The sequence below is a fragment of the Camarhynchus parvulus genome, chromosome Z (assembly GCF_901933205.1).
Source record: "Camarhynchus parvulus chromosome Z, STF_HiC, whole genome shotgun sequence".
Classification (NCBI taxonomy): Eukaryota; Metazoa; Chordata; class Aves; order Passeriformes; family Thraupidae; genus Camarhynchus; species Camarhynchus parvulus.
In genome coordinates, this window is record NC_044601.1 from 59117897 (window position 1) to 59132502 (window position 14606).

The 14606-nt window shown below is 37.7% G+C and overlaps 1 protein-coding gene across 1 annotated transcript in view; it reads left to right on the forward strand.

The window, feature by feature from the left end:
* The window catches only part of PRLR (prolactin receptor), a 154320-nt gene that overhangs the window by 131440 nt on the left and 8274 nt on the right, over positions 1-14606 (forward strand). The window contains exons 6-15 of the mRNA XM_030968226.1: positions 494-626; positions 3928-4097; positions 4959-5125; positions 5938-6079; positions 8147-8279; positions 9513-9682; positions 10927-11096; positions 11949-12093; positions 12905-13004; positions 13939-14008. Coding sequence (XP_030824086.1) covers positions 494-626; positions 3928-4097; positions 4959-5125; positions 5938-6079; positions 8147-8279; positions 9513-9682; positions 10927-11096; positions 11949-12093; positions 12905-13004; positions 13939-14008 — 1400 coding nt within the window. The remainder of the gene's footprint in view (positions 1-493; positions 627-3927; positions 4098-4958; positions 5126-5937; positions 6080-8146; positions 8280-9512; positions 9683-10926; positions 11097-11948; positions 12094-12904; positions 13005-13938; positions 14009-14606) is intronic.

Consider the following 14606-nt stretch of genomic DNA (forward strand, 5'->3'; position numbering starts at 1 on the left):
AAAAAATTCTATCTAGCCCATTGATTTCCTTCTTTTTATAATTTTCTGACCTATAATTTACCTCAAATATGTGCAAAGAATGGAATTTTAGTTCTGTTTCAAAGTTGAAATTTAATCTTAAAATAATCTGAAGATACAAAATTTTAATGTTTATGGGGACAGATCCTAAAGGTCATATATTTATTTCCCATCTTCATTGATTAATTTTGAGATAAATATACCATTTTGAGTTTAGATAAAAAATAAATATTCTTGTTAAAAAGCAAAACCATTCGACTAGCCGTTTTAGAAGTTTGAGGTCAAGTGTATATACTTTTTTGACAACATTGATCCTTTTCCCAGGCAGAGTTATTTGCTTAATTCAGTCCACAGTCTTGTGTAATTTTATTGTCTTCAAAAAAGGAATACTTGGTTGACTTTTATCATTCAACAATAGCATCCAAAAGCACTGCCCACTTCTAATTTAACTAGTTGGATTTTTGCACTTCCCTAGGTCAATCATATCCTGGAAAACCTCAGATAATAAGATGTCGTTCTCTAGAAAAGGAAACTTTTTCATGTTGGTGGAAGCCTGGCTCAGATGGAGGACTCCCTAACAATTACACCCTGTTCTACAGCAAGGACAGGTAACAAGTGGTGCATATGTACTCTGTAAGTGATCAAAGGATGGTTATGACAGACCAAGAGAATGACAACATTAATTTGTAAAGTTGTTTTTATGAATCCATCTTAACCTTAGATAGACAACAGGGGCTGCATAAGATCCGTGGCTTCCCTTGTTGGAAGAAAACACGACCATTAAAAGCCCCAAATCTTCAGCCTGTCCCTCCTGAAACTCATCTACCAAAAATCCCACTTGTCTGAAGATGTGCTGGAAACAAAGGCATGTTTGCCCATCTTTTTGGGAAGCACAAGCTTTCAGCTGAATGGGGTCCCCTCTGAGCACTGAAGCATAAGGGCATCACAGGGCAGCAGATGTCCCATCGCCCCAACCATGGAGCAGGGCAGGAGTGGGGCCGCCCAGCCCTGGGCATTGGTCACCTCCTTGGGGACAGGGACAGGCTGAGGCCACGCTTGCCTGGGGCATCAGCTCATGGGTTGGGCTGGCTCAGTGGACTGTGACTGGGAAAGGCAGGACTGTGTGGAGCTGGAGACCAGCTGAACTGGGGACCGGGGACCCAGGTGCCCATGGAGGGGCTGGGCAGGGTCAGTGAGGGCTGCTGGGGCCCTGCCAAGGAGCTTGTCCATTACCATGCACACTAAAACCCCCTTCTGGATTATGGTCATTTTTTTCTCCTGTTGGTTTTGTGGTCAGTGGTTCCCAAAATGCAGTGAAATCAGACATGGGTATAACATCTCAAAAATTAATATTTTGGTAATTATCACTCCCTCATCCTGCTCAGAAATGAAGTGTTTATGTTTGGCAACTCTACTTAACCTGTCCATCTTTGTTTAACTTTGTACTTTCTTCCTGAAAACAGTCTTTGAACAGGGACAAGTCAGCAGGGAGGCTTAGAGACTAAGTTTTTTTATAAATCCAGGGAGATTCAGAATAGGTAAGATAAAGCCTCAGAAATCACTGCAACATTTAAACATTCCAAATCATTGAGCAGAAAAAAATGCAGTCTTTAATGGAGTTACCACACACAACAGTGATTTGGGAACTTCTATTTTATGAAAGCCCAGATGTTTCAGTCTTCATCAAAATTTTAATTCACTGCCCAGAGCCAATTTGCTTAGGGAAGGATCCATTTATTAAATCTGCTGAAACCAGGCTGTGCCAAGCATTTTAGATCTGGACCACAATTGCCTTTCTAGGCTCATTTTCTCTTAGGTATAGACCCCTTTCTCTCATCTTTTCTTTGTGAACTGTGACAAAACTGCCTGGAAACTAAGAAACCTTACTGATGATACTAAAGCATAATAGTGGAATTGTTGTTCATTCTTGTGCCACATCAGCTGATGCTTTTGATTTGTATAGTTCTTATCACCTGAGACAGGCTGCGAGTACATCACCTAGGCCAGCTTTGAACACAAAACAATCCTTCTCCTAAAAAAATCCAAAGACCCATGTAAAGGCAATAGTAATTGACCATGAAGTAATTTTTTTTTCTTCTTTTTTTGAGATAGTTGTGATGATGATCATGTTAAAAAGCAAATAAATTGACATCAGGAAGTTTGTGGAACAGGTTGTCCTGTGAAACCACACAGCACATAGTGGACAACCAAAGAATCAGGCCCAGCTACCATGGATTTAGGAATGGCGGGTCCTGCTTGATCTCCTTTTATGAGCAGGCAACCCTCTCAGGAGAGGCGGTGGATGTAGTCTGCCTGAACTTCACCAAAACTTTTGCAAGGTTCTCCCAGAGCATTCTCTTGGAAAATCTGGCAGCCCATGGCTTGGACAGGAGCACTCTTTGCTGTGTTAAGAACAGGCTGATGGCTGGGCCTAGGGAGTGGTGGTGAGCTGTGTTGCATCTACCTGCAGCTGGTCACTAGTGGGGCGCTTAGGGGATCAGTGCTGGGGTCAGCCCTGTTTGATATCTTTATTGATGATCTGGATGACAGGATTGAGAGCACCCTCAGTGAGTTTGAAGATGACACCAGGCTGGGCAGGAGTGCTGATCTGTTGGAGGCCAGGAAGGCTCTGCAGAGGGATTTGCATGGAGGCTGATGGTGTGAGGTGCAACCAGGTCCTGTCCTTGGTCACAACAACCTCGTGCAACTCCAGGCTGGGGTAGAGAGGCTGGAATGTGGCTCAGCAGAGAAGGACCTGGAGATGAACATGAGCCAGTGTGTACCCAGGTGGTCAAGAAGGCCAGTGGCACCCAGCCTGTGTGGCCAGCAGGACCAAGACAGTGATCTGCCCTGTACTTGGCGCTGGTGAGGGCACACACAAATCCTGTGTGCAGTTCTGGACCCTTCAGTGCAAGAAAGGCTTTGAGGTGCTGGAACATGACCAGAGAAGGGCAACAGAACTGGAAAAGGGTCTGGAGCATGAGTCATGTAAGAAGCAGGTGAGGGATCTGGGGGTGTTCATCCTGGAGAAAAGGAGGCTCAGGGATCACCTTATCACTCTATAACTCCCTGAAAGGTGGCTGCACTCGTGTGTCCATCAGTCTCTTCTCTCAGGGCATAGTGATAGGACAAGAGGAAACAGCCTTAAACTGCACTAGAGGAGGTTCAGGTTGGACCTCAGGAAGAATTTCTTCACTGAAGGGATGGGTAGGCATTGGAATGGGCTGCCCAGGGAGGTGGGTAGTCACCATTTCTGAAGATGTTCAAGAAGCTACTGGACATTGCACTTGGTGCTACGGTCTGGTTGACAAGGTGGTCAAAGCTTGACTTGACAAGCTTAGAGGTCTTTTCCAACCTAAATGATTCTCTGACCTTGCTGAAAACAAACTAATCAATAAAAGAGCGCTTTGCCATAGGGCCCCTAAGTTTAATTTCTAGGGGTGATATACAAAGATATTTAGCAACTTATCTAATTGAAGTAAATATTTTTCATTTCCCTCTTACTTGCTTATAAATATTGTTAAAATTTCTTTGTTTTGTCTGTGGAAATTTCTGTTTCTGTTCTTTTGTTGATTTATTCCTATGTATAAACAAAGGGGAGAAAGCATTCATCAAAACAACTGCAGTAAAAATGTAAATGAAGCATTTATGGTAATGTCATTTGACATGTACCAAATGTTTCCCAGAGATGGGATTATAGATATATATAATATTAAATTATAATAAATAGATATATTAAAATTTATTTAAATTTATTGCTATTATATATCTATATAAATTATATATGTGATTATATATATATATATATATATATACAATCATTTCAGATTTTTCTGCTGAATCTAGTCCATTACTAGAATATTATCTGCTTTGCTTCATTTCCTAAATTTTTCAATCATTTTGTTTCAGTGAAGAAAAAATCTATGAATGTCCAGACTACCTAACATCAGGTCCAAATTCCTGCTACTTTGATAAAAACCACACTAATCCCTGGACAACATATATTATCACTGTAATGGCAACAAATGAGATTGGAAGTAACAGCTCAGATCCTCAGCATGTGGATGTAACTTCCATAGGTAAAATCAAAGAATGAAATGGGAAACAAACTAGTTGGAGATGTGTGCAGTTTTTAATCTCAGAACAGGTAGTGGTGAAAGATTTTTTTCCTCATGATGTGCAACTTGCTATTGAAAAGTGTTTATTTACAGATAGCCTAAAATATGCACATTAAATGTATGTGAAAACTGCATTTTAATTCTAAATTAAGTAACTACATACTTGATTGTAGGAATTTCATGTATGAATATGTAAAAATCTTAACTTTAGCTGAAAAATTTGCTTCACTTTCTAGTTGTCTGCAGGATTTTAATTAGATTCCATGTAGATTATAAAATTTTCAAATTAAGTTCAGCTACCAAATACTTCAAATGTAAAAATCTTTTTAACTGCTGGCATTGCAGTCTTGGAAGAGTAAAAATAACTACCTGAGCATTATGCAGGCTTTTTGTAGAACTTTATATTCCTGACTCCAATCTAGTTTCCGCACACATATAATATACCATTTTAATGATAATATACTTAGTTTTTCTAGCTATGAAATAGCTGACATTCTAGTTTTCCAGGAGTGGCCTTGTAAGATTATGATTTGTATTTCCTTAGCCTGTGTCCTGGGTTGACTCTCTCTCTCTCTCTCCCAAAATTTTGCTCTAAACCAAGACAGCCTGACAAATTCAGAATAAATTTTAAGATTTGCTGATACTGTTGGAAATCAGGAGCTAGTTAAACTTATTGAGGAAAAAGGAAAAATAAAAGGCTTCTTTATTATTCTTTGACAGTGCTGAAATATCTGAAAATAATATGATGACATACAAAATATAAAGGATGTGGTTTTTTTCTGAGAGAAAATTAAATAGCACACTTTTCGTTCATTTATACAGTTCAGCCAGAAGCTCCTGTGAACCTCTCTCTAGAAACAAACACATCTGCTAACCTGTCATACCTTTGGGCAAAATGGTCCCCACCCCCATTAGCTGATGCCAGCTCTAATTCACATGCGTATCACTATGAGCTGCGACTAAAGCCTGAGGAAAAGGAAGAGTGGGAGGTAAGGAAAAAATATATTTATTTTATAAGTGCTCTATTCATTATTATAAATGCTCTATTCAAGTGAATGCTCTTGTCTCAGTTTAATTGGTCCTATAAAAATGTAAGAATAGAAAAATTATTGTGGCCAGATCTGATTAAATAAAGAAAATTACTGGAGTGGTCTGTGAAATTCGATATATTTACATAATCATCCTAATGTTACATATGACAAAACCCAGTTATCATCATCCTCTTCAATGATCACTTGGAGGCAACCTGCCCCTCAGAAATTCTGCTGTGGCCCACTCACATTTAACCATTCCATTGACATTCTCCACCTGTTGCCAAATTTCTAGGAATCAGCTTCAGTACTGCTATAGCTGAGTTTTCAGGATAAAATGTCATTCTTAAACTTATAGTCATGTGTCCTAAATGCTGCTTAGCTTGTTGCTGCTTAATGATGGAGAATGCTATGCATTTTAAAATAGTTCTGAGGAGAAATTAGAAGCGTCTGAGAAAGTCACTTAAAGCCACTGAGAAGTATTTCAGTGGGGGTTTATATGTGGGCTGGACTACTTGTAATGCTCTTTGCATTACAGATCTGATGGCATATTAGGAAGTCTACAGTTTAATATTTTCTTGAATATCAGAATCAGCCATGATTTTTTTCTGCTAAATCACTACTTTTGCTTCTTGGTAATTGATATCTTATAAATAGCCAACTTAAATCCCTGACTTTCAGAAGTCAGTCTCTCATACCTGTTCCTTTATGGTTTATTTGTTGAAGTGGTCCAATTCTTTATTATTTTCCCAGTCCGTTTTCTTTTACAGACAGTATCTGTAGGAATGCAGACACACTATGAGGTGAGCAGCCTGAAAGCTGGAGTGAAGTACGTTGTTCAGGTGCGTTGCATGCTAGACCTCGGAGAATGGAGTGAGTGGAGCTCAGAAATAAGCATCCAGATCCCCAAAGGTGAGTGGATGATTGCTGCTCTTAAATTGCTTTTAAAGTATGGCAGGTTCAATGCTGTGAAGGGGCCTAAATGCCAATCCTGAAAACCTGGCCTCTCACATGGATACTTTGTAGTGCTCAGTGCATTTTACCATACTTCCTGTGTAATTGCTTTGTTAAGCTTGTTGATCTGGTCAGGATCCTCTGCTGAAACTAGCTAAGATGAACAAGGTGGGATTTACTAGGAAGACACTTCTGATAATGTGCCTAAATAATTTACTGTCCCTGTCCCTTTATTTAAAAACCATGTTGATTTTATCTGTAGCTATAAATATCAGGTAATGGTTTTTTTATAAGAGCCCGGACAGAAAGCCCTGATGGCTCTTACAGATACTATCGCATGGAAGTCACTATCTGTGTTTTACTGGATTTGAGTAGACACATTAAGTATGTATGACATCATATCTTGTTGCAAGACACTTTAACCTAGTTGTCTCAAAACTTCTTCAGTTAGTAGTTGTATTATTCATTATTTGACATGGATATTGTTGAAGTACTGTTAATAGAAAATGTTTTTTAAATGTCCCATTTTCAGATCCGCCTTAGGCAATTATAGATTTGGAAAATCAATCTCTCTGCTGTACATAGTAGAAAATATATATTATTGATGTAGTAGGAATATTTTTGCCACAAGTACACAACTGCAAAAGTTTCAATCGCTTCAGGGTTTTGATGAACATCATCCTATTCAAAATTAAAGCATTCTTCTCTGCCCAGTTCTTAAGTGCTATTCTTGAAACTATAAAAACTTGCTCAGGAGCAATCATGCAAGTAGTCTGGGTACTGAACATAAGAACATTACAGTGAAATATGAGACCTGCTTCTTTGTATATTTTGAGTACGTCAGAAGAAAATTACTGGCAAGAATGCCAACAAATAGACATACATTTACATTCTTCCTTTTTTACCTAAAATCAAAAGAAAATTACAGCATACCTTTCAAACAAACAGAATAATCTTTAAACACATCTTTTGGAAAAAAATATTTGTTTCATATGTAGTGGTTTAAGCCCAGCTGGCAACAAACCAGCACACAGCTGTCCACTCCTATATCACCATGGTGGAATGAGGGAAAGAATCAAAGGTAAAATCTGTGGTTGGGATAAGAACAGTTCAATCATTAAAACAAAGTAAAATGTAATAATAATAATAATAATAATAAATAATAATAATAATAATAATAATAATAATAATAATAATAATAATAATAATAGTGGTAGTAGTAGATGATGATGATGATGATTATTATTATTATTATTGATGATGATGATGATGATGATGATAGAAAAGGGAAAAAAAATTCTGGACAATATATTTTCTCACCCACTGCTGATAAATGCCAGACTCCATTTCTGAATCCTGATGGGCACTGGTTCTAGGTAGCTCCCAAGTTTGTATGCTGGAGATGATGTTCAGTGGAACAGGTGACCTTTGGTCAGGTCACCTGTCTATCTGTAGTCACTCCCAACCTTTTTTTTCTGTTTTGTAACTCTTCACTGATGATGCAGGAGACACAAAAAGGCCCTTGGTTTAGGATGAACATGACTTAGTGACAAAATATCCCTTTATTATGAAAATTATTCTCATACTGTATCCAAACCACAGCACTATACCAGTTACTGAGAAGAAATTATGCTAGCTGAAACCAGAACACCATAGAAAATAGATTGGATAGTAGAGTGTATTTTAAATAATTCTATAGAGCCTGCTGTGACTGTATTTCAACATTCCCAATTAGATTTTGGGGCGGAAGAAAGCCACAGGCAGAAAACTAAAACTGTTCTTCAGTGCAGCTGCAGTGAGAGAGAATTCTGAATCCAGGTGAAAGCAGCAAGTTGTTGCCCTAAGCAGAAAACGGTCCCTCCTTTCCTGTGCCACTACGAAGCAAGTTTTTCTTTTTTCCTGTTCCTGTTTTTCTGTTTTCCTGATTTTCTATTTTCTTGTTCTCTGTTTGACTTTGTTTTACAAATTAAAGGTAGATTTAATGGATTAAACTTACTAATTAATTCGTTTCTTTATCTCTTACAGAACAGTTACCTCCTGAAAAGCCTATAATAATAAAGTGCCGTTCTCCTGAAAAAGAAACATTTACTTGTTGGTGGAAACCTGCTTCAGCTGGAGGACTCTTGACCAAACACACTTTGCTTTACAGCAAAGAGGGGTAATAAGTGCTGTGTAGTTATTCAGTGTTTTGTTGGAAGGACCTGGAAAATCAATCCTCATTGATTTTCTGTCAAAAATGCCATTTTCTGTAGTCCATGGTTTTGTCCAGTGGCATGTTATGGCATCACAGTAAAGCAGCAACATGTCTAAGACTGAAATATTAAATCTCGGTCTCTTTATAATGACAGGTATATAATTACTGTGAATTCTGTCTTTTCATTGCTCATCAACAGCATGTTAGTAAACAGCGCAACTACACAGTCCTAAAAATTTTCAACCACACAGTCTTAGAAATAAAACTTTCCAAAATTAGCAGATACTAAAATTTTTGTCTTCTGATAAGGCTTGTTTTGTACTAGTATTCATAAGGCATGAATGTTTCCTGGTTTCTGTAGTAATCTTTCCTTGGAACTCAGATAAAGTGCTAAACATTCATTTTAAAGAAAGAGAAGATAAGTCTTGTGAACCTTTTCTGGTCCTTTTTAGTTCACCTAGTAGTGCTCTACTTTGCAATTACCTAAATAGAAGCTAAACTCTGTAACTGTCAGCTGAGAGCCCACTTCTGGTGTAAAAAGACAGATACTGGCCCAGCCAGGTATGGCAGAGTAAGATGTCCACATCCACAACTTTTTCTTTTGTTACTGTGCATCTAGGAAGAGCATGAAAACAAAGACTACATACTCAAATTTCTCTCCTACCCCTCCTCTGACTTTGGGAAGCTTGGGTATGGATGTGAAGGAGAGTACAAAGTAGATTTATTTTTTTTTTAAGATGAAGAGATGAAAGACCAAATAAATTCTGAAAGCATATTAGTGTAATATGCAGAATTCCTGTAAGTGTGAGATGAACATTGGAAATACATAATTTTTAATAGATAGGTTAGAAGACTTCAGCAATCACTTCCACTCAGCCTCTGAAATATGTAAGGGCTCTGGGCTGTGCAGTGAACAGTGGCTTTCAGAAAATGAAGAGCTGTGCTGTACTAGCCTGCAGCTGCATCTGCAATAGCCTAAATCCTTCAGGCTTTGTGGTGTTTACTTCGTGGGGAAAATGCTTAGTACAGTCTCTGGGATTGTCCAATGACTCTTTAGTCTGGAAGCAGTGTTCTGATTTTCTTCACATTGCCAGGTGTGAAAAATCAGATCCAGCCCTAAATAATGCTGAAGTACTAGTAACCAAAATCAGGTGTTGCAGTCCATGTAACCTAATCACTGGGATTCTTTCATTTCAGAGAAGAAAAAGTTTATGAATGTCCAGATTACAAAACTGCAGGCCCCAATTCGTGCTACTTCGATAAAAAGCACACCTCTTTCTGGACCATATACAATATTACTGTGAGGGCAACTAATGAAATGGGAAGTAATGTCTCTGATCCTCATTATGTGGATGTGACTTACATAGGTAAGAGTTAAAAAGTAGTTTCTGTGGAACCAAATTATTCAGAATCATGGGTTTTGACACAAGAATTTTAAATCCAGCTCTCCTTGTATGTAGTATTATATTCAAGTTTAAAACTTATACAAATAAGATATTCCTTAGTGTAATAACAAATCAATATTCATCCCTGTACCATCTTATTTTCCAAAGAAGCCAAAAATGCTAAAAGCTTTAAAATTATGTTCAGATAAACATTTATTGGTTTTCCATATTTCTTGTAGTCAAACCCTAAGAAACATCATACAGCTAAAATCTTTTTTCCACTGTATAAGTAACGGAAATCAATTTGATCTTTTAACTAATAATACTTAAATCTGATTACCCAAAAGTAGTTTCCAGACCCAAGAGAAGCTGCATTAGTGCTTTTTATAGCAGTATACTGATAATCATTCTCTCAGACTTTTTCTACAGAGTGACTGTGGACAAGTAATTAGGGTTTTATCTAAGGGAACGGAACATTATCCTTGATAACCATTTTGTTGTCAAGGATCTGGCTGCCAGGAGTCTGGCAATTGGGAAAAGGCTGCTGGAGAAATGGCTTTATACTTTACCTCAGTGCAATGACCCGATGAATCTTTGATCAGACAGTGGTAAAATATATGCACAATGTGCAGAAGCTCTACCTCTCAACTGAGGGAGATGCAAGTCTGAATCCTGTGTTCTGTTTTGGTTTATTTTTGAAATATAGACAGAGCTTTAATATGCTGTTTTCGTTTACTTTTAAGTATCCTTACTTGGAAGTGCAGGGATCATGCATGATCGTGTTTTCTGAATGTAAAAGATGGAGGAGACAAGTTTCATTAGCTGCATCCATGTTTTCAGTGTTCCTAAATATTTATGCCAAGGTTTGATAAGATTATAGTAGAACACAACTTTCATAACATAACATTAAAGATGTTAACTTTGAAATACAGTTGTGGGGAAAAGTAACAATAAATGGAAATGTAAGAAAAAATATTTTTGATGATAAATGGTTAAGGCAAATCTCAACGTGAGTGTAATATACTTACTACTATTCGGGGGCTAAAATTCCTAAATCCATACTTAATTTATCTGAAAACTCTTGATTTCTATATTCCAATAGCAGTTCTAAGTTACCAGACCCAATGGAGATGGCAACTATTCACTCACATCATTTTATATTTCTTCCTAAGCTGCAAGGAAAAAAGTCACTTAGATTCTTATTGACAGTTCTTTTATTTCAACAGTACAGCCAGATCCTCCTGTGAATATAACTCTGGAATTAAAAAAGTCAATAAAGAGAAAACCATATCTGGTCCTGACGTGGTCTCCACCCCCACAGGCTGATGTCAGATCTGGATGGCTTACCCTTGAATATGAATTGCGACTAAAGCCTGAAGAAGGAGAGGAATGGGAGGTAAGGTTGTCACAAGTTTTTGCTAGATAATATTTTCTGACCAGCTAGATTTTGTCAGCCAGGTCCCATGCCTGAATGTAATGAAGCAGACACTCTAAATAGTTCATAATTTTTCAAAAGTGCTTGTGTGACCTATGATTTCCTGCTGGTATCTCAGATGCTGCTGTACAATAGCAGGTGATTAAGTGTTTGTTTTTAATTGTGGTCATTAATTATTAATCATATTGGCATTGTAGTTTAAATTGTTCCTTCTCATTTAGTCATGTTTCTTTCATGATGCTTTGTTCTTGATCACAGGTACTTCTTAGATAACAGAAAGCCTCAGTGACATTACCTAAAATAATTTAAATTTATATAAGTAACCATTAGGTAGTAACTGTAGTGGCCACACAACAATAATAATTTTTTATGGCCAGGATCTACAGCTTAAACAGCTGAGTGGTAAATTAAAGGCTCCAGCTGTTGGTATTTGACTCCATGCCCTTCTCATCCGCAGAACTTCCAAACCACATCTGTGTCTCCTCCTGTCTTCCCCCTCCCACTGCACTTCCCTCTGGCCATTGCAAGACCTACTTTTTATTTCCCTGTGCATTTCCACAACTCCACATTCTCTCTTCCTCTCTGCATTTTCTTTCTCCATCTCTGTTTCTTCCTCCCTCATTAATCTCTGCCTCCTCCTCTTCTGGTCACCATTGCTGTTCCTACCATTACCACAGCTCCTCACCTATTTGCCATAAATTCATGATGTGTTTTTATACAGCAGTTGAATTTGCACTGTATACCAGAGCTTGATCCCATTCCCACCTATCTCGATTACCAAAACCTTAGCTGTGATGTTTATTTTGTTTCCAGACTATTTTTGTTGGACAGCAAACACAATGCAAAATGTTTAGTTTAAATCCCGGAAAGAATTACATTGTACAGATCCACTGCAAACCAGACCACCATGGACTGTGGAGTGAGTGGAGCCCAGAAATGTATATTGAGATCCCTACTGGTGAGTGGCCAGGCATCCCTTCTGTAATTGTTATTACATGCAAGTTAATGTTATATTTTTTGTTAGCTGTTTGTGGCATCCATGCAGATCCCTTAGTTTCCCTAGGACAGACAAGAATATCATTGCTAAGGTAACCAAATCTTTATCATCCCTGCATCATACCCAGATACCTTTCCCCTTCATTACTTTATGATAGAGTTAAGAGGTTGAATAATTTCTTTGCTTATTTAAACCATGTCCTTTCTGTCTGTTGCCTCATTTGTTCTCTTTATGGTAGTTTTTAATTAAAAGAACACTGGCAACTGCATTAAAACTGTGACAGAGACAACAAAGAGCAACTGCCTTCAGACAGTAACAGCTCTTCATTATTCTTTATCTGGAATTAATATGAAATAAGCACTTCAGTATAAAAAGTGTTACATTAAAATAAAAATCCTTCAAAATATGTAATCCTAGGTCACTTTACCCAGCATTTAATTAATTGTATGATATGTATTTAATAATGCAATGACTACAGGTTTAGTACAACTGGATTTGAACCCAATCTGTATAATTGGCTGTGACAAAATTTTCCTCTCCATGCATTTTTGTATGATTTTTCCAAGACAGGTTATTTCCTGTGCAGTACCATTAGTAAAAATTATATTCATTATTTGATTTTAGGATTGTTGAGATCTGTCTGTGCTGCTGAAGGCCTCTGTTCGATAATAAATTTGGCAGTTTAGGCCAATTTTTAAAATAAAAGTTTTTTTGGCATGCTAACTATGCATATGCTAGATGTGTGTCCTTGAATAGTTCTGTTTTTTCTTAGACTTTAGAGTAAAAGATATGGTTGTATGGATCATCGTTGGTGTCCTGTCATCTCTTATATGTTTAATCATGAGCTGGATAATGATTATGAAAGGGTACAGGTAAGCCACCAATTTCACAATTGCATGGAGTCCAAGATCAGAGAAAACTTTTCAAAAATAGACTTCTAATATTTGATTCAATATCCCCTAGCATTTACTTTAGCTTATAAACTATTAGTTATAGCTATTTGACTTAATTTGCAACTGATAAAGCAGTGTTTCTGCTTCTTATGGAAACCAGGCTAAATTCTCAGTTAGAGACAGCTCTGTTAGATCTGGCTAATCTTGGTTAGTCATGTAATATTCATCAAACATTACTTGGAGTATCCCTGTTCTGTAGGAGACATGTCTTTGGGTTTTGTCATCATTTCCTAAAGTAAACAAGGTTATATTATGAGACTGTCTTTCTGCCAGTGTCTCTATCAATTTCCCAAATGATTTCTTAGAATCCTGGCTAATTTAAATCAAATTTGAAAGAGAAAGGTGTTGCAAAGATTATTCCTTTTGTACAAGTCTGACAAAAAATACTGTCTGAGTAGAAGAAAGGGATAGAAACTGTGTCTGGAAAAGCCATCCTGTTTAGCAGTAGTCAGGTGACAGTCAAACATGCACAGACAGCCTCACTAGCCCTCCTGAGCTGTGCCTCACTTCACTCTTTCTTGGGCAGTGATGAATTTACAATGGTATTAGAGAACTGGAGGTTAAGGGACAGATGACAATTAAAAGGACATTAGTAATTTTACTTTTCCAGTTAAATAACTTTTGTATAACTAGTGTGTTTTTTATAATTCATCTAAGGGTACTGTATGAGCTGTAACTGGATTTGTCAATTACACAGCTTGAGAGGCAGACAGGAGACAGAGGTCCAACTGGGACATATAAGATATGGGAGAAGTGTTTAAAATCTCAGTCATATTCTGAGGAAGTGGGAGAACAAATAGTGAGCTAGTGTCTGTATTTACAGCTGGTATGTTTGCTCTGGGTTTTTTTTTAGAATGATGGCCTTTATCCTGCCACCAGTTCCAGGACCAAAGATAAAAGGCATAGATACACATCTGCTGGAGGTGAGTACCATAGCCAACAACAAAAGAATTCACCATAACTTGCTTTTCCAACTTACGTGCTAGCAAACACAGTTACCACAGTAACGTGTAAAGCTGCTCCAGTTATTCAATGCTGGAAATAAGCAACTCTTGCCAGTTAAGTATGTGGAGGATATGTGTGAGTCAGAGTTTTGTCTTTCACTTGTAACAGGAGTTTAAGAACAGGGTTTGTGACTGCTCTGTTCCTTGGGGCATAAGAAAATGCCTCTGGGAACTTCCTAGCAGTTCTTATGGAAGATGCTCTTAATGGTCTTTTGCTATGCTGCAGAAGCAGGACATGTCTACGCTGCAGTTCTCCTCCATTTCCTTCTTGTTAAACTCAGGAGACCTCTACCTGCCAAAAGCTCCCTGCTCCTCCCACATTACAACATGAATTTTAGGTTTGTCTCCCCACTGAGGAAATTCAGGAATTATTCCCTTCTTTCAATATTTTCTGCAGCAGTAGAAATCAGGTTTAGGTCTAGCAATGTAGCTGTCGAAGTGTTTATGCATCAAATATGTAGACTGTTCACAACTGTTCTAGTCATATAATCCCTAAGGTTGACAATGAAAAATTATA